The sequence below is a fragment of the Betta splendens genome, chromosome 4 (genome assembly GCF_900634795.4).
Source record: "Betta splendens chromosome 4, fBetSpl5.4, whole genome shotgun sequence".
Taxonomy (NCBI): domain Eukaryota; kingdom Metazoa; phylum Chordata; class Actinopteri; order Anabantiformes; family Osphronemidae; genus Betta; species Betta splendens.
The window spans coordinates 15,693,897-15,719,604 of record NC_040884.2 but is presented as its reverse complement, the minus strand read 5'-3'; the positions used below and the strand labels follow the sequence as shown (position 1 = coordinate 15,719,604).

General features: G+C 43.9%; 1 protein-coding gene across 5 annotated transcripts in view; it reads left to right on the top strand.

Moving 5' to 3' along the window:
- The first annotated feature begins 10,760 nt into the window (after positions 1-10,760).
- Positions 10,761-25,708, top strand: part of tpk1 (thiamin pyrophosphokinase 1) — a 43,315-nt gene continuing 28,367 nt past the window's right edge. The window contains exons 1-4 of one of the 5 annotated variants that reach the window (XM_029147658.3): positions 10,761-10,882; positions 14,299-14,389; positions 18,487-18,561; positions 24,309-24,378. In XM_029147658.3, coding sequence (XP_029003491.1) covers positions 14,347-14,389; positions 18,487-18,561; positions 24,309-24,378 — 188 coding nt within the window. In that variant the 5' untranslated portion in view covers positions 10,761-10,882; positions 14,299-14,346. Of the gene's footprint in view, positions 10,883-13,088; positions 13,659-14,294; positions 14,390-18,486; positions 18,562-23,320; positions 23,391-24,308; positions 24,379-25,708 lie in introns of those variants that run through there. The other 4 variants (XM_029147657.3, XM_055508265.1, XM_029147660.3 and 1 more) reach the window with 4 other exon arrangements.

Genomic DNA, 25,708 nt, shown 5'->3' with positions numbered 1-25,708 from the left:
ACGCCGCGAGTGATAAACCGCGCTTGTGCGGTTCCAGTTGGATAAATGGACGAGAGTGTAGAGAACAAACTCATCCTTGCCAGGGATCAGCGTCGCAGGGCTGAGATTCACTGTTGTAAATTGCCTTGTGGTGTGTTGACACATCCATCATGCAGGCATTGTGTCTCCTGAGTAAAAAGGGAGCGCACAGCGCAACCATAACCCATAAAAGTCCTAATCTAATTTGGGAAAATCAGGCTGTGAAGATGAAATTTGTGGTCACATCTTCATGTTCACAGCAATCTATCAATCACTGTTATTATTCCTAACAAGTTCCCAGCAACTTTGGGTTTTGCAGACGGCTGAGACAAAAAACCCTTTAGACTTTCGCTTGCGGGGAGATTCATGCCAGTATGCGGCATGTCGCATTTTCCAGGACAGGGAATTTCATCAAGATTGGCATTGGAACTTTCCCACGCGGTGATTTGCATGAAGAGCCCCCACCGTGATCCTTGGGATCACGTACACTGTAGCAGGGTCTGTTGGAGTTCTGTCGTCTTCGTTTTCCACCTCACTCGCCTACTTTCCATCTTAACTTTCAGCCTCCTTCTTTTTTTATTTCTTATAAATGCATATCTGGCACCACTTATCTCCTGAGAGCTCTCAATATGCCACAAATGCATTATAGGGCCAATTTTCAGATATGCGAGCAGAATCCTTTGCTGCGAGAGAAGCTTGTGGTGAGAAGGGCATCGGTAACTTTTGTCAATATGATGTATTTTTATGTTTTTTTTTCCTCCTTCTTCTCAGCAGATACTGAGTCAGTGCATGATACAAGCTCAGCGCCGTCTGACAGCGCCAATGCCTCACGCTCTGAACTATGCAAATAATGCTCTGCGTAACGTAATATTTTTTTTCCCGGCTTTGTTTTATGTTTTTCCGTCTAGTCAAGACACAGCAATTACTCCGCGCTCTTACTGTATGTTCTGTCTCACCCCGTATCCTAATGATCTTCCACTGCTTTGCGCTCTGGGCCAGTGGCGATGATGCATATCGAGGTTGAGAGCCTTGAAGAGCTGCAACCGAAAAAAAGAGAAGCAAAAGCTAAATTATGAGGCAGCTTAGAAACGATCATTTTCCATGTCTGTCAGTGGGGAGTCAGCAGCAGGAAACAACAAACTGTACAATTGCAGAGAGACTCAATTTATAACCTCACATGCAGAAATATTGCTGTATTGAAATGGAGCCATAAAATCACTGCCTCCTCTTTTTTGTATAATCTCTTCTGTGGGTTTTTGCTCCTTTCTTGGTTTGTGCAAACACTAAAACAAAGAGATACATGGCTCCCCTGTTGTTTATTGGTATTAGCCTGCTGCCCTGCTTCTACAGTAAACTGGAAAGGATCAATAACCGGTGGCTGGCAGGCAGACGGAATTCTGGATGATAAGGCCAAAACGTTCCACTCCAGAAGTCCTCAGTAATCTTTATTGACCACATGACTCGCCATGGTCATTCTTATCCTTCAAAAGCAATTTGAAAATTGTCTGCTTTCTAAAACTGCTTTCTGAGATGCTGCACCCGAGCAGGGAGAGGCTGTGTAACGTTTGTGGCTTTTGCCATCGAGGTCTGCGGGGAGAAAAAGATTCTTAAACATCTGATCAATATCCGCTCTACACTGATGCTGTTTTTGTTTCCTCAGTTTGCTGTAGTGCTTAGTCAGCAAACAGACCAGTCAGTCCGTCACCAGAGCTGTGCATCTGATCAGCGGGTTCTGTGTTTGTTACAGCGCTTAGGTCCTGCACTGGAGCAGGTCGGGGATCTTTGTGCAAGACACATCATTACTTTTCATCATGAGAGCACAAGGAGGTGAAAAGGGGTCAAATAAGGAAGGATTTGATATTAAAAAACTTTTAGCCATAGACTCTTAAGCCGTCAGCGCAGGTTAAGTCCCAGCCTCCCGGAGTTGGATAAAACAGCATCAGCTACTGTAGAAACCCTGCGCACAGCTGGTGAGAAGAAAATGTGACAGGGTACCGCAATGTCCCATCATCCTCGATATGCACCAACGCGAATTGACAAGTTGACGGCGTTTTATCTGCAACATATGTCTATATCTGGCAGACAGAAATCTAACAGGAACGAGGAAAGTTGTCAATAGATAAGGAATTAAAAATAAAAATACTTTCTACTTGCAGGATCTATTGGATTGTTTATCATGTTACTGGTTGTGTGGGGACACAGTGTTCATTTCATTTGTCTCTGTGCACTGGAGCAACTGCCATGCAGGAGAAAAAGCTTCTAACAAACTAAGAGGTACCAAACAACAGAGTAACAGAGAGCACACGAACCAAAGTAACAAGAAAACACAAGGTCTATAAAAAGTAACCAACAAACCAAGTAACAGCAGCCAGACAGATGTGTGCGGTGGAAGACCTTAAAGACCCAATATAGGCAACATGTCTGAACAGGAAACAGAAACAGGAAGTGGCATCGCATACACAACACACCAGACAAGACAGACAACAGCGCCTCTGAAGGCCGGAGGACCCAAATGTCACAGTTTGAGCTCAGCATTTCATCTAAAACCTGCCAAATACTTTTAATAATGCAGTGCAGATTTCCCATGGTGCCTCTTGTCAGTAAACACTTTTCAGTGTCCCTGTTATGTATTTTGTTTAATTAATGTCATAGGTATAACGTGGCATGCGAGAAAAGAAACAAAAATCCATATTGGTGAAACCAAACTAATCTAAAAGCCGTGCTTTTATTAACATCCTCAGTACATATTGATTTGTTCCTTAGTCCAGCGCATTGTAATTCTTCAGCTGCTGGTGCATCAGCCAGTCAGCAATGTAGGAAGGTCTGTCAGTCAAGACAAGCCCTCAGACAGCTTCCCACCTGGAGGCGAGTCAGTCAGTCAGTCAGTCACTCAGTCAATCAGTCTGTCAGTCAGTCAGTTAGTTATACAGTCAGTGAGTCAGCCAGCCAGTAACTTAGTGAAACAGTCAGTCAGCCAGCCAGTCAGTCAGTCAATCAGCCAGTCAGCAATGTAGGAAGGTCTGTCAGTCAAGACAAGCCCTCAGACAGCTTCCCACCTGGAGGCGAGTCAGTCAGTCAGTCAGTCAGTCAGTCACTCAGTCAATCAGTCTGTCAGTCAGTCAGTTAGTTATACAGTCAGTGAGTCAGCCAGCCAGTAACTTAGTGAAACAGTCAGTCAGCCAGCCAGTCAGTCAGTCAATCAGCCAGTCAGCAATGTAGGAAGGTCTGTCAGTCAAGACAAGCCCTCAGACAGCTTCCCACCTGGAGGCGAGTCAGTCAGTCAGTCAGTCAGTCAGTTAGTTATACAGTCAGTGAGTCAGCCAGTCTGTCAGTTAGTGAAACAGTCAGTCAGCCAGCCAGTCAGTAAGTCAGTCAATCAGCCAGTCAGCAATGTAGGAAGGTCTGTCAGTCAAGACAAGCCCTCGGACAGCTTCCCACCTGGAGGCGAGTCAGTCAGTCAGTCAGTCAGTCAGTTAGTGATACAGTCAGTCAGTCAGTCAGTCAATCAGTCAGTCAGTCAATTAGTGATACAGTCAGTCAGTCAGTCAATCAGTCAGTCAATCAGTTGGTCAGTCAGTCAGTCAGTCAGTCAGTCAGTCAGTCCGTCAGTCCGTCAGTCAGTCAGTCAGTCAGTCAGCAATGTAGGAAGGTCTGCCAGTCAAGGCAAGCCCTCAGACAGCCAAGACAGCTTCCCACCTAGAGGCCAGTCAGTCAGTCAGTTAGTGAGTCAGGCAGTCAATCAGTTGGTCATCAGTCAGTCAGTCAGTCAATCAGTCAGTCAGTCAATCAGTCAGTCAGTTAGTGAGTCAGTCAGTCAATCAGTTGGTCCTCAGTCAATCAGTCAGTCAGTCAGTCAGTTAGTGAGTCAGTCAGTCAGTCAGTCAGTTGGTCATCAGTCAGTCAGTCAATCAGTCAGTCAGTCAGTTGGTCATCAGTCAGTCAGTCATTTGGTCATCAGTCAATCAGTCAGTCAGTCAGTCAGCAACTGCATTAGTGCATGAGTTCATTAGCAGATCAAACATCCAAGAAGTCAAATATTTTCTAGCATCATTGTTTCTTAATTATACTTAAACAAAGGCATCTGCCGCCCCACTAGGAAAAACACATTGGATTATAGTATAAGCATTAAACTGCTAGTGAACAGTCACTGAATAGAGCATATAATCACGTTTAACCTGTGCCCTGCTGAATAGGAAAAGTAAGTCTTTCACATATTGCACTAAGAGCTCAAAAAAGGCCAGTAGAGTAACGACAAACATGATTTGACATTGACTGTTCAGTCAATGTTTTCTAGGCAAGTTCACACCCTGGAATAAACCATTAAACTTAAAGTGGTAGAGTGAATAAAATGCAAGGGACATAAGAGGCGCTGATGAAGGCAGGTGTACTGAATAAAGAAAGAATAAAGTTGACTTGAACCAAACTCAGTTCATAGGTCAGAAGAAATCAACACTTTGCTCAAGGGCGGAGAGAAAAGGCTCAGTGTGTTTAGTTGAGGCGTGCGTCCTGATGCTCCTGCTTATTCCAGTATATGGCTGATGAACAAATGAACACAGATTCATTAGTTCATCACACATATGACACTTCGTTAGACTTTAAATATTCTGTCTTTCCCTCTAATCTACAAAGTGTAAAATTGGCACATGCACATAACAGAATATAATGTAAACCTGCAGGGTCTTATTCTTCCAGTAGCATCGCATCTGTACGGGAGAGCAGCAGACATGATGTGTGACAAACTGAAACTCAGAAAACGTTATTGTCTGTTTTTGTGATACACACATCAGGAGAAGGTCTGAGTCGGTGTGCTTGTGCTGAGGATTAAATAATGCTCCAGGTGGATGCAGAGCAGAGGAAGCCCACGTGTGCACACACACAGAGTACTGTACACAAAGGCTTAGCTCCAACCCAGACAAGTGTCCCTGCCTCGGTTCCACTCCGCCCTGACAGGAAACGCCTCTCCTCTTGGCTTCAGCTGTGTTTTAGAAATCTCATTAAAGCCCAATGAAATGAAACATTGCGGTTATGAAATCTATGACACATCCACATTAATAAAGACTCATAATGTGACTACAGCACTGCTGAAACTGGACTAAATCATCTGAAAGCCCCCACTCCTGATCTTTGTACGTGCTGTACTGTATGATGGCTGCATAACGCTTTTCATTTCATGTAGGTTGATTTAACCTGCAGTAATTACATTTTATAGTATGTACTAAAAACAAATCAGTAAGTATATATACAGTACAGTACAGTAAGTAATAAGGGATGTACATGAATGATTATGCTGTTGAGATTCTCAGATTTCGTTTCCGTATCCGATAATCAATCCTGATGTTGTTACTTAATGAGCGGCCAACACAGGCAGACACATTTCCTTTACACTTCATTACAAACAAAGCAAGCGGACATTACTCGGATGAAAAAATAAAAAATAAAACCAGCTGTTCAGCGCCTGCATCTTAATGGAGGCGCATGTAGGGCTGCATGCAGAATGCAAGAGTCTCACACACACACACGCACGCACACACACACACACGCACGCACGCACGCACACACACACACACACACACACACACACACACACACACACACACACACACACACACACACACACACAAACACAAAGGTAAAACGCCTCCAACTCACACTTTGCTGAATTTAAAGCTCAGCCTGTGTGAGCTCATACTGATCGGAGATTTAAGCCGTGGCCTCGGGACATATTTTGTGAAGAGAAGTTATTACATTGCTGTTCTGTCACAAGCTTTCCCCGGTGCCGAGTCGAGAGGATTTCACAGGCCTCCGCTCTTTTACCTGATACTTTTTTTCAGCATACATTTGGGCAGCACTAACCAGAAGATTAGCCACTCCAACTTGGAACCAGGAGATTACCAGCTCGAATCCCCGGACAAGCTGTGGAGGTGTTCCAGGGGAAGAGGAGCAGCGTTTTCCTTATCCCGCCTCAAACGTGGCATCCTGAGGAGCGGTGGACCCACATCTGCTCCCCTCACATCCCACGAGTCTCTGTTTGGACTCACATCTGGGTAGACTGAGAAAGAGAGCGTGTAGCTCGGCTGCAGAATATAGATAGGGTAATAAAAATAGGTAAAAGAGTCACTGACACATGTCCATTCCATGTTCTGACACATAATCCACACTTGGATCTATCTGAAAATCTTTCAATTACTTTCACTTCAGGCTTCCTGGAGTGACAGAGCCTGAGGATTTGGATTCAGGGAAATCGGCCTGGTTCTGTTATGTGACAGACAGTCAGGTTGCTATAAGAACACTGTAACCTGGATCCAAATGGGAACAGATATATATAATATGGAAGGCACTGTGTTAGTGGGATGATCCAGGCTGCGGAGGAACTGTCTCGTCACTTATTGTTCCTGCTGTGTGTTGATTTTTTACAGTACACTTGCATCATGCGCCTTCACTATGAAGTGTAAGCATAACGTAACAGTCACCGTCTAAGGCCTCACACACACACACACACACACACACACACACACACACACACACACACACACAAACAAGCCCTCCTCTGGGACTACAAAGAGGAGTTAGCGTCTTCTGTATCTTCCTCCTGTGAAAAAACAAAGCAGAGAGGGTGAAGGGAAGGAAAAGGAAGCGCATGGGAACGTGAACAGACCTCCCGGAGGTGCGTTGTTACGCCTTTATTGGACCCGTGCATCGGAATTATTGATAACGCAGGAGCTGATGTAAAACACTCGTGGATAATTACCCATCATTCAGGCCGCGGAGACGCTAAGTGTCATAATCATTACAGAGAAATCAAGTCGTTTCGGGCCCCTTTAATATGCGCGCCTGCATAACTGTCACAGGTGACGGCGGATTATAAAAGAGGCCCAATAACCAACCTGGCAGTGTTTGCGAGTTAGATCGCTCTAAATGTCATCTATTAACCTTCTGTTTATTCCCTCCCATTGTCAATAGCAACCTTTGGTCTTTGCGTGCGGCTCCGGGTGCATCCACCCACCCGGAGGCAGACCGTGTCCTCACTGCTCATCCTTGATACTTTTGTGACGAGGACGTTGAGCTGCGGGACCCAGCCTCTGAATTCACCGGCTCCCCGACAACAATAGTCGCTCTATTCATTCTGCTGACACTTGACCTGCGTTGTCATACTGGACTTGTTTGCCGTGCAACGAGCAAAACTGTGCAATTTAAGATGCGTAACGACATGCTGGAGATATTATTCTGTGGATAAATACTTCTTTTAAAATCAATATGAAATGCTGAGAGAAGCTGTACAACAATACAGCGCCAATACTATTTATAACATTAAATCAGTTATAAGGGTGCTAAATTAACTGCAAGTCCAAGTGTACACGGATGAAATACTAAGATACAGACATAAAGAAGTGGTTTTTACATTCACGCGTGGGAATCTGGCATAAAGTTTCTTCTTTCTTCATTCTTGACAAAAAGCAACAAGCAATTTCTCCCCAAGCGCTTTCTGCTGATGAGAGGCTACGAGTGCTTTCCATTTTCCTCTCACTTCCATTTTCAGCATCTCAGACTCAGCTCTCAAGAAATTAAGTAAAACGCCGCAGAGGCACCAGTCGAACCTGCAGCTGCTGCGTTTTGCTCCATTACGTCATCTGTGGTCTCGGCCTGTTACCACTGAGGTTGTACAAAATGGATGACGCCTATTAACTAACTTTAAGGTCCAGGACAGTTGCTGTTACTTTGAGATCATTGCCAGCACTTCTTTCCTAATGGGCTCACGTCTCCTGAAACAAGTTGGAGACAGTTTCACGTTTAAACATATTGAATTCATTGTGTGTTTAATGTTGTATTATCTCGCTCTTACCTCCCACTTTGCATATTGTTTCCCTCTAATCTTTCAGCTTCTTTGCATCGCTGCATGTTTTCTATTCATTATTTTAGATCATTTTCGCTGTAAAGGCCAGTGGAACATCTGGCTGAGGTGCAGCGGTTGAAAACCTGCCCTTCGGCTGCTCACAGCGGCTTTTATAGTCGCGTTAATATGCACGGTGCTCGGAGAAAAAGAACAACAACCAGAACAAGCAAATGCAATAAGGCAACAGAAAGCCAGCTTGTTGCTTCTATTTATTTGCCATATGTTCGGTTCTGCAATCAAGTACATAGGAGGAGACAGACTGCCACCTAAAACGCCCAGGAAGTGACTCAAATTTGTTTCAGGCTACGTTGGACTGGCAGGATTTATAAGCGAGGGTGACAATTAGAGTAGAAAGAGAAAAGAGAGACGCAACTTAAGAGAGCGAGGGCTTCAGCAAATGGTCCTTCAGGGGCACGGCGGCGCAAAGTCAGGCGACACTTCATTCATTACTCTGATTGATCCAGTGTCAGAGCTTCTGTTGGGCTGCGTGTTTACACAACACCGAACCTGAGAGACTGGACAGGCCGGGGAGCGGGAGATCAATGGTGCTTTAATGGAAGGATGAAACGCACAGGGAGGAAGGAAAGAGAGATGGGAGGGGCTGATGGAAACTGAAGAAGAAGAAGAAGGAAGATGATGCTGGAGCACAAACCTCTACAAATGCTTCCAATGTGTACGTTTGTATCACATGCTGTAGGAACGACCTGCTTCTAAAGTCTGAATTCAAACAAAAGCATCAAGTCTTATTGGAAATATTATCAGTCGCATCTGATCTCACTTTGAACATCGCGCTGATATTAAACCATGCTTATTGCGATCTCCGCATCCTGGAGTGGCGGCGGCATCGGTTCTGAAGCGCAGTGAGACCCGCTGCTGCGGCGCTGCCCTGCACCTGACAGACAGCAGCCAGGGCAACGCGGCCTCGCGCTCAACACCAGGCTCAACGCAGGCTTTGCTCCTGAGCGGCGGGGGCGTCCAGCTCTAGCTCTTCTAAAGCCGTTACAACAGCACGCGGAGGACGCGGAGGAGCCACCGACGCTGTTGACGGAGCTCTTTCGGGTTTTTCTGCAAAGCGACGACTGGAGCGCCGGTCACTGCCAGCCGTGGGTGCGAGCCAGCTGTTCAGCCAGACGCGGTGATAAAACACGAGGCTCTAATATTCAAACCATTACAAGATACTTACGCTGAAATGATGGCGCCACATTGTTTGGACCATTAATCGGCGCCGCTCATCGCGACGCGCGCTCTGACCAAGCGTTCTCGGCGCCGGGCTCTAACATAAACACTTCGCCTCCATCTCCTGGGCCGAACCCCAGTTTGTGGCGGCGTCGGCGCGCAGCATCGCCGTCACCATCTGCACCCACTCCCACCACCCCTCCCCAGCGCCTGGCAGGGCCGCCGTCGCTTCCCCCCAGAACCCCCTCCAGCAGATTGTGGGAGGTCGGTTCAGCCCGGTCCGGCTTATCTATCTCTGCCTGAGGTGACAGAGGGTGTAGTCCAGGCTCGTGATGCCACCCTTCATAAAAATCTGCCTAAGGGCCTGGGTGCGCACTAGTGGAAATATTAATTTTTTGGATGACAGATCTCCACTACCCCCCCCCCCCCCCCCCCCCCCCCCCCCCCCCCCCTCCCCATCCATACACTTTAAACCCCGGACCACACCATTTACTAATGCATACTCAGGATAGATGTGTAGAGTCAGAGGTACGGGTGATTAATAACTCATAGCGCTCATTTTTGGCTCCACGCGGGGGAAAAAAAAAATAAGTGTCCGGCACTAAGCTGCGACTGTGGCTGCAGAAATGAAGAGGTGATTTAACACAAGCTGCTGGAACGGCGCCACGCCACACTCAAGGTCAGCATTTATCCCTGCTGCCGGACAGCGAGCGGGGGGGGGGGGGCACCCGACACCGGGCCGGAGCATCATGACCAAGCAGAAATCACTCAGCTTTTCCCCCAGGATGTAGAACCTGGGAGCAGAAAGCGGCACCAGGAAGTGGCGGGTTCTAAAATACCACCGTCCCGTCGCCTCCTCTCAGCTCCTCGTTGATTCCCGGCTCCTGACAGCTGTCACACACTGGAGCGTGTCGTCCTGGTGTCATTTGAGGCCTGTCTTGACCCGCGTTTCCACCGATGAGCGATCCCCCTTCGAGCAGCGCATTACACAGGGCTGCGTTCAACCTAGGAGATTATTACTGTATGTGTGTCATCAGCTGGTGAAGAAGAGATTGGCGCCTATTGCTCTCGTGTCTTGTTCATTCCCAACTAAAACAGGTCATCGTCGTTGGCAGACAAAGGAGAAAAACGGCCTACTTCCCCCTGATCGGCCGAGCCCGAACCCTGCAGAGCTGCACCGTCCTCTCAGCAATCTGAGCCGACTGCTTGTCACCTTTACCAAACATAAAAGAAGTCATTAGGAGCGCCGAAGAAATGTTTCATGGATACAAGGCAGGCACAGTGAGGTGAAGTAAAACACGATAAAAGAGGACGGCAGATAAAAGCCAATACAGGAAACACAAAGAGGAAATGCATTAGCGGGAGAAAGAAATAGGAATGACAGAAAATGGTTAAAGTAATGATTAAAGGTAGAGGAAGTGCATAAGCGGGACACAGAGGGAGAGAATGTGTGATTTTCATGTCGGCGAGTGCCTTTTTGTTTCACGTGTCACAATAATTGGTGGATTTTGCCCTAAGTGAGCGGAGCGCTAACGTGACCTGCGTATTCTCTGATGGGCGACATTAAATCACACGGAGCGCAAACACAGAGAGGCGCTCGCTTCGGCGCCAGTTGACCTTGACTAAGAACGGAATAAAAACGCCCACGGTTGCGCCCGTGAGCACGCGCACGCGCACTGGAGCGCGGGCCTGGCGTTACCCCGGGTGAGAGACCGGCAGCGGCCCCTCCGCTTCTCAGGCGCAACATAATGAAGGAAACTAGCTGTCGAGGAACCAACCCCAAAGCTCAGCACGGAGGTAAATAAACGCGCGTGGCATGAGATTTTCACTGTATAGGTTTCATAGTAAAAAGGCGTCTTGGAGGTGTTATGGTGTTCTTCCAACCTGTTCCTTACGTTAATCTATTCGCGCTAGTATGTCGCTCAGGACAACAACGTAACTGATGATATTCCCCCAATATCCCCACAGTTAATCACGGAGTCTCTTAGTGGGTTTATGTGGTGGCCATGAATTTTAATCACCTCCGCTTAGTTTACTTACCTGAGCGCTCTGCAAAGCTAATCAGCACCACTATGGCAGTACACGCAGGCAGATTTAATGTCGATGTTTACCCCTCTGCAAATTGCTTTATATTTGATAAATCATCAGTGCAATTATCTTCAATTAGCTTTGCGCGTCTTTCAGCGTCTAAATAGACCAGTGGGTGGATCTTCTGTCTTAAATAGTGTATTTACAGGCATTTATAAGATTTTTAACTCATAAAAATGAATTTGATGCATAGTCTTACAGTATATGATGTTGTGTGGGTTATTTGATATTTGAGTTCCCCCCCTCTGCCACAATAAAGCAAAATAAATGTGGGAATTAGGAGAAAAAGGAGGTGAAAGAACAGATCCGCATCCCTGGCAGATGTGGCGTGAGAATGAGAGGGAGGCAAGATGGTCTTGTAATGAAGACAAAAAGTTGAGAAGCTGGAATAGAGGAAAAAGGTAAATATTAGAAAGATTGATGGACATGAAAGGCTGAGCTTATTAGGCAGATGCAGCGAAAAAAGAGGGAGAAGTCATCTGATCAAACATTCAGGTCGTGAGGTCTTGTTAAAAAAAATCCCTGCCAATGAAGAATGCGCTCAGCCTGGAATTTATTCATAGCTGTATTTATAATGCATGCCTACAGAATAAATGACTTCCCATGCATCTTGGCTCAGCATGTGTGTGTAGCCCCGTGCATGTCTGCGCATAAGCGTGCGTTCCTTCTCGTGTGCAGCGTGTCTGTCTGGGAGACAGGACATGTGCTGATTGATGAGAGGGGTTTGTTTTAACGAGCCTCCGGAGCGGTTTTACCTTGAGAGAGATCTGATTTCAAACCACACGTGGCTTCTGCCGCTATCAGAGGAGATCAGATCACACAGCATCAGTCTGCAGCGTGTGTGTGCGTGCGCTTGAAGCCAGTTTACCTGTGTGTGTGTGTGTGTGTGTGTGTGTGTGTGTGTGTGTGTGTGTGTGTGTGTGCGTGTGCGTGTGCGTGGGTGTGTGTGGGGGTGTGTGTGATGCATAGTGTCATTAAATGGATGTGTGCCCCTGCGGTCTTCACATTTTTTGTGACTTGTGTGACAAGTTGTGACTTATAAATACATAGGATTATGCAATTATCAGCTACACGTTTTTATTATACATTATTCTAGTTTAATACCACAATTTAATTAAATTATTATTCAATCCTGTCAGGGATTTGCAGTAGTTTCATTCTTTTGATTGGGATATTAAATGCAAAAAAACACTATTTAAAATAAAAAAACTTAAGCGATCTTTTCAACATTGTTAATTCTGGAACCCCAATGGTTTAAATAGCCTACATATATTTAATAAAATCACTGAGTCTATTCAAAATTTAATATGCTTGGAAATAGCACCATGACGACAAAATAGATTGATATAATAGATTTATCCACGTTGCATTATACCCTTTAGGCCGGACACTATAAAGTGTAGCAGATCTCCATGTGGAGGGAAATCAGTGAAGCACTGAATTGTCTGAGTGTGAATGCTTCATTAAACTAAATTAGAATTAAATATAAAGTAGCCTCCTTCAATAAAAGCCCTTCAATCCATGGGTCAGTGGTGGTAATGCAGATCTGTTTAACGGCTCTTGACATTTTAAAAGATTTTAAGGTTCATATACCGGGCTTTGCTAGATTGATTTTCCTGCCTACCGAAGGAATTAAATTATTGTTTGCTAGTTTGATATCAAACTGAGCATCCATCCAGGAGTGGATTATTTTTATAGGCCATCTTTTAACGGGTCATTTCCACTGAACTGTAGCTCAATTTGGTAAAAACATAAAAATCAAACACGAGTCTACCTCAAACATGTAGGACTGTCTTAGAGCATTATTATTGCATGTGCAAAGAAAGGCTTGTCCCACATTCGGCCTGTAGGTGTCCCCATAACAAAACCCCGCCCCCTCAGTGTTCAGCCGAGGAGCCTCTCTGTCACGCGCTCGTTGACTGTTTACAACGTCTGTGGCGGAAGCGGCTTCATTCATTTAGGATTTCGTACGTTTTTATTGAACATTCTCATAACCCAGCCGTGGCACGTGTGTACAAAAGCCGCTGTGTATCATGTACGCTGTGGAAATGATGGCGCCCCGGTTGTTGAGCTCGCTGCTCGCCTGTAACGTGCACACATCGTCCGGCTGAGCTGCGTGAAGCGGGAGTCTCTGTGGTAAACGATTCACCGCCAGAGAAACAGGAAAACAACTGGGGAGCGGGCACGTGCACCGGTTTATGACGTAACTGCCGCCTCTCGGCTCATGAATACGGAGACGCTCGTGGTTTGACTTCCACTTTTTACACGCACCTCACGCCCCAAACTGCGCGTAATGGGCCACAAGTCCGTTTTGTTTTTGTCGGTCGTCAGATGACGGACTCCCGCTGTGTGTCTGCGTAACAAGAGGAGTTCCGCGCAGGAATAAGGCGAATGATTAACACGTACCTTCAGGAAACATTAGCCTGCTGTCTTCCTTCCTTCCGTCCAGGTCGCCGTGACCTAGACTGGACCATAACGCTGCAAGGTAAAAAGGTTCTGCACTTTGTTTCAGGTTGCTGTTCATGTGCAAGGGACGACTTATTACACAGTACATGGTTGAACTCAAATATATGCTTTTGGGAGGATAAAATAAACTGGCAACCCATTATTAGGAATAACAGGTTGTTACACGTGATTCTTAAAGCGGTTAGTTCGCGCAGTGCTATTTTAAATTGTGGCACTTGACTTTTTGAGCTCTTAGTTTTGAAAAGTGAAGGGAAGTTAAACAATGAATAGAAGTAATTGTGATAATAACAACTGAATAGTGGTCCAAAGCAGAGGCGTAACTAATGACTAGGGTCAGTTATTATGCATAATTTTAAATTCATTTCTCCAAATAAATAATATGGTAAATTGCAGCAAACCTACACATTTGAACCTAAACCCATTATGTAGTTATTGTTTTAGGGGAATTAATAATGTGTAATGAACTGTATTAAAGCAGTAATTATCTGTTAATGAACTATTCAGTAGCTAAGTTGTTTTATGTGTCAACCTGTGTCAGACAGAACAGCAACAGGTAAACAACTGATTAATAATTCTCACTGAGTTCAAATTAAATTAAATGAAGCTGGCTGAGAAAAGAACAAGCTGAAGTCACAAAGCGACTTTTGTTGTGTTCTCAGTTCCAGATAAATGAGCTGATTGAACACAGCCTCCTGTAGATCCTGGTCATGGTTGAAGAGCTGACGCCTTTGGACTGTCTGCTGCCTTCAGGTACGGCCCGTCAAACACATTATCCAAGGGCGCAAATACAAATGCAGCCGCATACGATGCACACGAACGGTGGCTCACACACAAGCTACACCCGTGTGTAGGATGCTCAGGCATATTGTGTCAAAACCCCTCAGACAAACTCACACAAGCCTCACGCTTCTTTTCCTGTCCGTCCTTCTCACTGTGACATAAAGAAACAGTCTCTGGGGAGCTAGAACTCAAAAACAAATCACTAGCATTTTCATGACAACAGTGTGTTTTCGTAAATATATGAATCCACTTTCTTGTGGCCCTTTTATATCTGCTGCTTAAATAATCACACTCACAAGAATGCTTACTGAAATACAGCTTGTTGAAATGTTAGCTGTTAGGGAAAACATGTTTTGAAGAGATAGACTGATTATGAAAATATTTCTACAAATAAATAATGTAACTCATGAATAAATTCCCTCTGATCATATAAATTCAACATGTTCTAACGTACTGCTGAAAAAGACTCAAATTTAATCTGACGCCTAACAAAAAAAACACAGCCCACAGTAGACACATTCTCCCTTTTCCAAGGGCATTTAGGCGCCGTATTTGTTGTAGGATTTATTTCCCGCTTGATGAGCTGACACATTCTGTATCTGATGATGCCAGATCAGATGATTACTGACATCCTGAACAGGCGATGGCTTATACAGAGGCTGCATTCAGCCGCTGCTCTTGTGTCAGGGTTCATGCGAGCTCCCTCGCGGGGGGCACATGGAGTGTGCAGGAAGGAAAGCCGGCCTGAGCCTTAGGGCACGTTTACCCAGAGTTGTAAAGGTCAAGAGGATCGTACAAGGGTTTGGCCTATAGAGCATACAGCGGGCACATGTAGTTCTCTTAAAAAGGAAAGCTCCTACACAAGCGCCGTGTCCCCTGAAATCTCGGCTGCCTCAGAGCTCTTTCCTCTCCCTCATCTGTGTTAGATCCTCAGCTCACAGCGTTCACAGTTGAACTGGGTGCATAAACAAACTGTGAGCAGTTTGCTAACAAGCTGAAAATGAATTTCATGCATTGAAGCCCCCGAAAACTGTTCTCTTTAATTCAGTATGTCTCAATAAATCAGCGGCGCTGCATTTCTGTAACTACAGTATGTTACAGAGTAGACTTAGTGTTGTACACTACTGTCTTAACCTGTGGTTATTTTTTATCTTTGCCATCTACCAGAGTCGAGCAGAAAAACACAAGCCAAGCAATGCTCTTTCAGATGTGTTGTGATCTAATGTAAGTCTGAGCTTCTCAGGAAGAAAAGGGTTGACGTGAAGGTGTTAAAGTTATAATGGAATGATGTTGTAACTTATATTAGAGTTTAATTAATACATCTGACATTTAAAGACAGATTAAAAGGCTTATTTATAACCATTTAATATGACATTTATTTGTATTTGTACATGTGTTAACCTTTGCTGCACAAAGCAGTTTAGATGTGAATGGTTCAAACCATTGTCATAAATAAATAAGTCAAATGCCTTATTTAATTTGTGGAAGCCACGTTTGCAGTTATTGGAGTTTTGTGTATAGAAAGTTGAGATGAGTGTAAAAGCTGAGGAGAATGTTTAGAAACACTCTGTGTTCCTTTCCTGCTTCCTTGACTGTATTTGTCACCAACCGGTTGTGTCTTCAGTTATTGGTGTTAAAGGTTAAAAACCAAGTACAGTAGTAATCAGCCTGCTGTAATTGTATATGTACCAATTAAAAATTTAGATCCCTATAGAAACAAATGATTCTTCTCTATGGCTGCTTGCTAATAATATCATCAACTGGAATTTCGTAGCAAACAATATCAATGTTGAACAAAGCAAAATCGTGTTTCATACGTTCTGTACATACCTGACCTGTTCTTATTTATGTGATCTGCACAGGGGTGCAGCAACACACCTGCTGTTGATTTTCCATGCTTTTACAGCTTGAAAATCAATAGTCAGCAAAGGCCAACATCCGTCAAGAGACACTTCTAATAAGAAGCTATCAGCACTTTTAAAGCAACAACTGAAACAAATGTTCACTCAACCACGTGAGCTAAGCGTTACAGGCAACAGTCTGGAGTTAAGTCCTGGGTTCATTCTAAAGATTTCACCGAGTGTACATATAATCTGCAAACGGTTGCGAAAAACTAATCCAACTACGACTACTACACGCTGATGATATAATACTTTTGATAAATCTGTCACTTGCTATTAGACGTAAAGAATGCGAGATCTGCTGATGGAGACACATTCACAATCTTTTCTTCCAGCTGCACAATATCACGAAGCACTTCTTCCCTATTAGATATGGCTTAGAGTATGTTTCTATGGCCTCGTTAGCTTAAGACTCTCAAAGGAAAATATAAAAACAGCCCCCGGATGTCTGCGTTTTAAAATCCCTGGTGTCCACAGTTAGCGTTTTAGCATATTAATTATAAATGCCTATTCCTGGAAAATCTATGTGCCAGCTTGTGTGTGTGTGTGTGTGTGTGTGTGTGTGTGTGTGTGTGTGTGTGTGTGTGTGTGTGTGTGTGTGTGTGTGTGTGTGTGTGTGTGTGTGTGTGTGGTATTTATGCTGTCTGGCACTTTTCAGAGAGTCCCAAGGTGACATTTCTTTGAACAGGGTGCACGAGAGGCCGCACACCGTCTCGCGTGTGTGCGGGTAGGTGAGTGTTTGTGCGACGATGGGGTTACCTGCAGAGTCACGGCTGGTTGAGTTTGTCGTTTGTTCTCTGTACACCTCCAGCCAATTAAGAGACATGACTGACAAATCTGCTTCTCCTCCTCACCTACCACTGTGTCCTCCTCCCGTTTCCTCCTCCTTTGTGTCTCCTCTTTATCCTCCTTTCCTTTCACGATGCTCGGCTGGGGTTGACTTTTGTATTGGAAATGACCTTCCAGTGATGTGAACTTCTTCACAACATCAAGCCCGATGCTGCTACAAAGTCACAATCTCAAAGCAGAGTTTTATTTTTTTTCCTTCACCTTTCCTCAGCCAAATCAAAATGCGCTCTTAACACTTGAGGGTTTAAATTCAAAATAAGTGTTGCTGTATTTTTATTTTTAAATCCGATTTTGAAATGGGAATTTCATAAATCCTGAATTATATTTCTCCTCTTTCTTTTACACTGTGGGGTTTTCTGGCCTCACCCTGCGTATACAATATATTGGGAAAGACACAAGCTTTATTAGATATGCCCTGTCGCGTTTCACAGAAACTTGGATCCGGTTGACTTGAATTTACATAAATACAGTTTAGGAGAGAGGGAAGTGAGCATTAGAATCACCGAGTGTTGGTTAAGCTTGAATATGGCATAGTGGCTGTGCTATGAAAGGTAACAACTTTAAAAAATGCATGAGAAATCATTCATAAGGGCACAAATGAAAAGGAAAGATAAATGAGGAAAGTGTGAAGGCAGGGGGAGAAGAAGGGCTGTAGTTTTTGGTCCATTAAGGCTTTTCTGGTAGCTCTGTTTTTTTTTTTCTTCATTTCCTGTAGATAGAAAAATGGCAATTCCTAAGTATTAGTCAGGGGATCTGCATTAGCAGTAGAGCAAAAAAGAAAAGCTAAAAGCAAGATGGATGGCAGGCTGAGGGAGGAAATAGATTTGAAGAAATGATGCACCCTAGGAAAGAGACGTTGACATATAAGCATGAAGGCACACTGAGGGGAAAGAAAGCTGTGCAGTGACAAGTTATTTTCATTTGTGCCTGCCTTTGTTGTCATGCAGTTACAGATGGCACGTCACAAAGACCAAGATATTCAAATCAAGGAATATAAAGGCGCTCTTGTGACCCGAGGTCGTGGAGCGTAACGGTTGCATAGTTGAATCACTTGGTTACATGTAATCCATGCTGTCTTAGATTTTGTGCTACTAATATTCAATTATTACATCCGTCCTCCATAACTTCATATGTTACAAGAAAACCTTTGTTAAAGACCTTCTCTGTTTAAAAGGTATTGTGTTGTACATTCAAACAATATACCTCTGTAGTCTTGGTTATTAGACTGCCTCACACGCCTGTGTCTCCATCTGATGTTTTATGATTCACACCAGTGTGATTCATCATTCTCCCTTCACCTCCCATCTCCTTCCATAGGCACGCAGAGAATAAGTCTGATCCTTCTAAACCAGCCTTTGGATGAAGACTACCTACATATCCTCTGGAGTAAAGGTAGATATTTCACACATTGCCAGCACGGATCATAGATGGGCACGGCTCGCTTACACCCCATCTGCCTCGGTTCGCATTGAGCGTGCTTTATCTTGTGTTCTTGAGAGGCTGTGCTTTTTAACAGCTGAAGACGCCGCTGTGCAAACCCTTAATTGCTGCCACGACGCTGAATCTGCCCCCTCTCTGACCTCTGCCTGCGTCTCCCGTGAGCTTTGTTTTAATGAAGTTAAAGATGACATTATTGTTTTGGGGAGCATTTATTTAACTTTTTTTACAGACTTCTGTGGCTGCGTGACTCGAACGAACAATACATTCAAAACAAAAATAATGTTCAACAGTAAATAGCCCATTTTTATCCTTAGCGGAATTCATAACCCTGTTGTCAGCAGTGAAACACGTGTAACGAGTTGATATGCTGAGTTATACCTGGGTCGATGTACGGCTTTATTTTAAATGATCAAACACACTTCACGCATTCCTGCATTCCTGTCATGCATTATTTTCATAGGTTTTAAGCTTTCACACGCAGAGCCACATACTAGAGCACAATTTGCTTCCATAATAGACATTCAGTCCCATTGAAACTCCTTCTGCAGCAATTGTAGGGTCTTGTGGATGGCTATTAATGCACATCAATTTACATTAATTTTCAATTGTTTGCCTAAAAATATGCCCAGGGACAGAACTAGAATGTGTCCACTTCACTGTGGGGGAGTGATGGCGTCTATTTAAACACACCCACTAGACCCATGACCTCAGCTCTGAGAATGTGAGAGCTTCAGTCATAACAGATCAGCTGCTGCTTCCTGAAGTGGTATCTGTAGCCGGCTTTCATCAATGAGTAATCCATATATCAATGTACAGCACAGTCCTCCACTGCTGCCAACGTCATGACACAAAGTACAGGACAGTACTTTTACATTTTCTGTGAAAATAAGTTGAACCTTTAAAACAGCCTGTTCTGTATGTTCCAAAATTCAATCACAAAAGTTCACAAACAGCTCATTGTTAAAGAAAGAAAAAAGGTTTTTGAGGGGAAGTAGAACTCTAGACTCCCTGGGGTGTCGCTTATGAGATGCATTGATGCATAGCAGCTGGCTGTGATGTATTAAATATGCAAAGCTGACTTTGAACCTTTAAACCAGTCGGTGTCATCTGAATCGCTATCCTAGGATTTTGTTGTTTTGGGTTTTCTGTTTCAATCCAGTGAATTGTTGAGACTCTGAGCATAACTGAACAAGAATAACCTGAGCCAGTGTATTCCGAGTTAGTTATGATGTTGTTTATCAAGAGCAGAATCAAAATAAGTGGTGTGGAACAGTGGTTCTCAATAGGTGTGTGAAACAACCAGCAAACTGTAGGAACAGTAATTTATGTAATATAATTAACTCAGAACCTATGCAGTCGGGAACAAGGTTAGTAAACAGTAACTTTGAAGGCAAACTTGTGATTAAAGCCATGTTGCATTGAATTTTAATGAACAGCTTTGATATTCTTATCAACCTTCCAAAAAACCCAAGAGGCACCTGAGCTCTTTCCATCGCACAGCAGTCACAGTCAGACAGACACTGCTCCCTTGGTTTCTGCCTTTTTACTAAAGGACCTCTTGAAAATGTCTAATGATATTAGAGAAAGTAATTTCCTTATCTGATTCCACACCAAAGGTTGCCTGCTGCCCCAAGATAAGGATTAGTTTTGTAGTCTATAAAGGTGGAAGATAAATAAATGTATTTAATGAAAATAACCATCAACAGTATTTAGTGACTGTATAACGAGCTGTAATGATGCTAAATCCCACCATTCCCTTCTCTCTGTATCCTTTTGCTGATGACGCCTGTGTTCACACAGTCACTATGGCAGAGTTTGAGAAGTTTCTGGCAGATTTTAGGTGGATTCTGAAGTGCCACAAGCAATTCTGTGGCGTGCATGTCAGAAATTGGTAAGCTTTCTTGATCAGTTTTGCTCTTGGCAGCGGTGCCCATGGGACTTGAAGGGGTTTTGACAGGGTAATGATTGTGTGTCGATGGCAGATCTCAGATCTCTGCTGGTTTGATGGTAAACGCGCTTGAAGCAAGTTCATCATTTCTCACTTGATATGCCATGTATTTTTAATGTTGTTTATGGGATAGGCAGATGTCAGTGTGTCACTCTCCCAGATGGTTGCTCACCTGGAGGCGCCGAAGCCAGGCCTCCACCCTGACGGAGGCAGACTTTCGCACCAACAGGCGCACGTCATTCCCAGGTCTTCTGATGTGATGCCCCTGGGCCTCCTCCTCACCTGTGGGAGAGCTAGAGCAGCAGGGAGCGGGAGAGCAATGCAGGCTGGGAGAGCGCAGCAACGATCAAACGGAAACTCCTTTAGCGTGATGTTGTGAAGTAGGATCGAGCTGCTTATCTCGCTCACACACCCCCTCGATAATCCAGTCCATCAGCAACCAGCTAGCTCATCTAGTCAGTCTCTGCCGCTTGTTGACTCAGGCAACCACTCATTTACAAGCTCAGAATGGAACAACGCGAACAAGCAATTCAGCAAAGAAGGGCTTGTGTATTATCTGTTGAGATGAAGCCGCTTTTTTTTTTTTTTTTTTTTTTTTACCAGCACTCATCAGTTGCTTGAATAGCCACATTATAATCAAGAGTGATAAAGGCATGTGTCCAAAGGTCCAAAGCAACTCAGGAGCACATTCCAGTGGGACTGTGAGGAGTGGTGGAGAAAAATGTTCCACCTCGAATAACAAGGACAGAGTTTTGAGGTACAGTTTGGATTCGGAGAGAAAGAAAATGAAATGTTTGTGCAGGAAATCAATCAGACAAGCAGAGTGAATTTGGAGACTGGATGGCAGGTGGATGGGAAGACGAGTCATGATAGATGTAGGAAGGGGCATCAAGGCATTATAACAAGGCTAATAATCTTTTCAGCGCTCGCTGTGACCGTTTGCCCTCTCCTGTACTGCGCTAAAGCCACAACTTGACAGGTATTAATCCTCAGCGCTAACCTCATCAATACAGACCTGCTATAGAATATCCCCCAGAGCGGTGTGTGTGTGTGTGTGTGTGTGTGTGTGTGTGTGTGTGTGTGTGTGTGTGTGTGTGTGTGTGTGTGTGTGTGTGTGTGTGTGTGTGTGTGTGTGTGTGTGTGTGAGAATTCTGTACATGCACCTTTCCTGCATCAAACTCAGCAGTGACACAGATGATTAAAGAGCGGTGGCTGAGGCTTAGGTGTGCATGTGGAACAGCATTATCTCCTGCCCACCATATTTATCTCTCGTACAGCAGAGTGACTGACAGAAGGAGCTGGTTCCGAGGCCTGCAGAGAGGGGTTATTATGGCTACTTTATTCACAAGGTCATCTCCTCTGACTGCTCCCCTTGGCCCCGCTCGGCTCACATTATATCACTATCACAATTCATAAGGCTGACGTCGTCAGGTGCCATGTTTGTTTGTTTGATTTTATGACGCTTCCGTCCTCTGAGGCGAAGATGAGGGAGCTGGTTAGTCTGGTGCAGACACAATTGTGGCATATTTCAGACATCCAACAATTCATTGTTTTGAGAGAGAGAATGACAGTAATTGTGTCATCTTCGCCTGTGGATGGAGTGCAGATGAAGAGATAATCTCTCTCCAGTTCATTTTACCCACTTTTGTCATGATCTGTGATGAAGACAAATGAGGCTTTGAGAGACAGATGCACCCACAGGCATTTGTGAAACTTTCTCCTTCATAATGAGACTTCTGAATAAGTCTGACCTGTTTTATGAGCATTTCAGAATTTCTGAATTTATATCTAAACAGAGGAGGCACATTCTTCAAACAGGAACAGTATTCCTGTCACAATCATCACAATCAGCGGCAATAGTTTGGCAATAATCTTGAAGGGTTCTTCAGAGGAAGTACTAGTTAGCTGCTTCACTCTCTGATCCAACTAGGAACTGGACATTCAGGAAGTAATGTATTAATATTACTCTGTGTGTGTGTGTGTGTGTGTGTGTGTGTGTGTGTGTGTGTGTGTGTGTGTGTGTGTGTGTGTGTGTGTGTGTGTGTGTGTGTGTGTGTGTGTGTGTGTGTGTGTGTGTGCGCGCCACTGTCCGTTTTAATAGTGTGAGTGCCATGCAACCAGCCAACATGATTGACAGTCCGACGCAACTGTTCCAGAACCATGAGTTTGAAATTGATTCCGTGTTTGTGTGCAGATACTCATATGCAGATAATTACTGATAGCTTTACAGTCTGTCACCACTGGGCCTAAAGAAGAGTTTCTGTGCTTTTTTTCCCAGATGTTGTCAAGCTTTTCAGCCTCTGCTCTCCATCAGAGATAATGAGTCATTTACATTCCAGTCATTTCTTGATACGAAACATTGACAGCAGGAGGTGGAGGTGGTGAATAAAAACACTAGTGTCTTATTTTCATCAAAACAAATGCATCAGCAGTCACTTGTTTCTTAAGGGCTCAAGGTGAGGACGGATGGATTGTGGTAGAGACTCTCCTTTTATTGGAATATTTCACTCATTTGCTGGTAAATCTGGATTCACACAATCATTGTTGCTTCTGGTAATAATGTGTTAATAATGTGTAAGACAAAGCTTCTTCACAATCTCCGTTATGTCTTGTTTGTTTTAGACGTGTACAGAGCACAATGTTGATAGTTAGAGGTAATTACTGATGCCTTAAATGCTGATTGATTGCAGGGGTTTGTCCAGATGTGGTAAAGGTAAGTCAGTTTACTGCAGCTGTTCCTGAGGCTCTCCATTTTCTTTACAGTCATCTCAGTCGCACTGGCACGCCTACACTCAGTTTGATGAGTTCGGAGAGTGTACACAGTTGGAGAAAAGTAAGACGATGAGACAGGAAACATGAACAAGTGATGCCCGTCTCTTTGGTGCATGCTTTAGTTAGTTTTAACTAGGTTCAAGTAGAAAACCATAGCTGATTCTTTGAAGTGTTTCCCCCTGTGCACCACAACAGAAAAGAAGTCTTTAAAAATAGTCTGTCTGTTCAATTTGAATAGAGGCGAGGCCTTGAAAGAGCATATGTTTGCAAGTAGTTTGCATCTCATTTAATGCAGCTTGAAAACAGTTTCAAGAACGCGAAAAAGAATGGCTATTTTCCCAGTCTGAAACCAGAAAACATGAGTGCTCCTTCACTTAATTAGCCTTTAAAAGGTCGAATCATTGTTTAACCTCAGTGTACGTGTCTGTGTCGTTGCCTTGTGCACTCAAAACCCAGTGACAGTGATAAATAAGGCATAAAGCCTTAAAACCTGCACTCGTTTAGTGTTTAGCTTTGTGTATCAAATTATAACATGATGCAGTCTGAAGTCGTTGTGGTTCACTGTTTGGCGTGAGAATAAAGCCATGAGGCTACACAAGGCTGAGAGGAAAGGTGTCCACAGGACATACTGTAGACCATAGGTCAGACGTACAGTACATTCACCTCTCAGTTATTATGATCTAAATGACCTAAAATGTATTTTATGTATGTTTGTCAAGACATATTCAATGTCAAGTAATATTATAGTAAATGTCAACATCAGTACATGTAAATGCTTCATGTCAACATAACTGTAAACTTCCCTCTACAATAGTGGCTTATTGTTTTTTTAAGCAATTTTTTAAGCAACGTTGAACTGTGTCATATTTTTATATTTACCAAATAAGAAAATATTTCCTACTGCGACTGTTAGATGTACTTTTCATTTAATTGCTCTTGGTTATGCAGTGTCTCTCTCTCTGTCTCTGTGTCTTGGCAGCTCTCCTGAGGGCATGTGCTGATGGAGCTGCCAATCACCTTCATAACATCACCGCTGGAGACTGTGAAAGGTGAGGCTCGTGTTTGTGTCTGCTTTTGTGTTTTTGCATACGTGTCGTCCTCTCTGCATATGGTCGCATGTTTTGGACCTGAGAGGAAGATAAGGAGAATAAAGTGTGATATTCATTCATGCTTTTGCTAAAAAACTGCTGCATCTGTAACGCGTTGTGCTTTCTCCACCACTGGGTTGAGTTGAGTTGAGTTGAGTGTGTGTGTGTGTGTGTGTGTGTGTGTGTGTGTGTGTGTGTGTGTGTGTGTGTGTGTGTGTGTGTGTGTGTGTGTGTGTGTGTGTGTGTGTGTGTGTGTGTGTGTGTGTGTGCCTGGTAAAACAGAATTCACTCTGTTTCTGTATAAGGCCTGTGTGAGTCCTGCATGTGTGAAAACTGCAACCACATTTTGTGCCATGCCTAATGGAGAACTGCTGTCACGATAGAGATGGATCTGCGTTTCACCGAGTCCCTGAAGTGTTGAGGTTTTCACATTTACACCCAGAGTGTGACCACGAGTGTGCATCTCACCAGGGCATGAATGTAATGTTCTGTCCATGTTCTTTCATCTCTGCTGCTGTAAAACCTGTTTTACTTCACATCGGACATTTCTGCACAATCCTTAAGATTAGAACTTGAGTTTACAGCTCAAATCCATTAAAATTCATTGTAATGCCTTGGCTTTTGTTGTATGTCTGATTATAAAACATGCTCAGTGCCAGTGTCACAGACAAAAGTAGCACTATGAGTTTCATCAGTGTGTTTAAAGTGTCAAAGTAGTCAAAGTCTGACTACAGGAAGAAAAACACTGACATTGGCATTAAAGATAATTGTCTCCTAAACATAGCATTAGCTACAAACTGGTAATTAAAAGAACTGCAAAACAACAAAGTGATACAGTACGTGTCATTTTAGTGCTTAAGAAACAAAGTTTGAGGAATAGATCATCTCGACCAGTTTAGATTGTAAACAGAAGGAAGCAGATGAATTTGATTGCGCACAGTAGATGAGATTGGCCTGTTAGAATTGGGGTTAATATTTAGTTCTTTAAGTAGTGAAATATGTTTAAGATGACAGGCATCCAGTTCGTACATACTTTGTTTGTCTTTGAAGTTTTTTTACACTAGTCGTGTATCTCAGTCTCGGAGCACGATTTTGAGCTTGAGGCCCCGCAAAGGCATCGCTCATACTCCTGTCTGTTTATGTGACACTGCAGATTCATCTTCTGACCCTCCAGTCCGAGCTTTGTCAGCAGACTGCACAGTCAAGCTGACAGTCAGACCTGCCTTTTAAGCCCTCGCATCCCAAACCGCATTTGCGTCCTGGAAAGTTATGCATCTAGACAGGAGGAAAG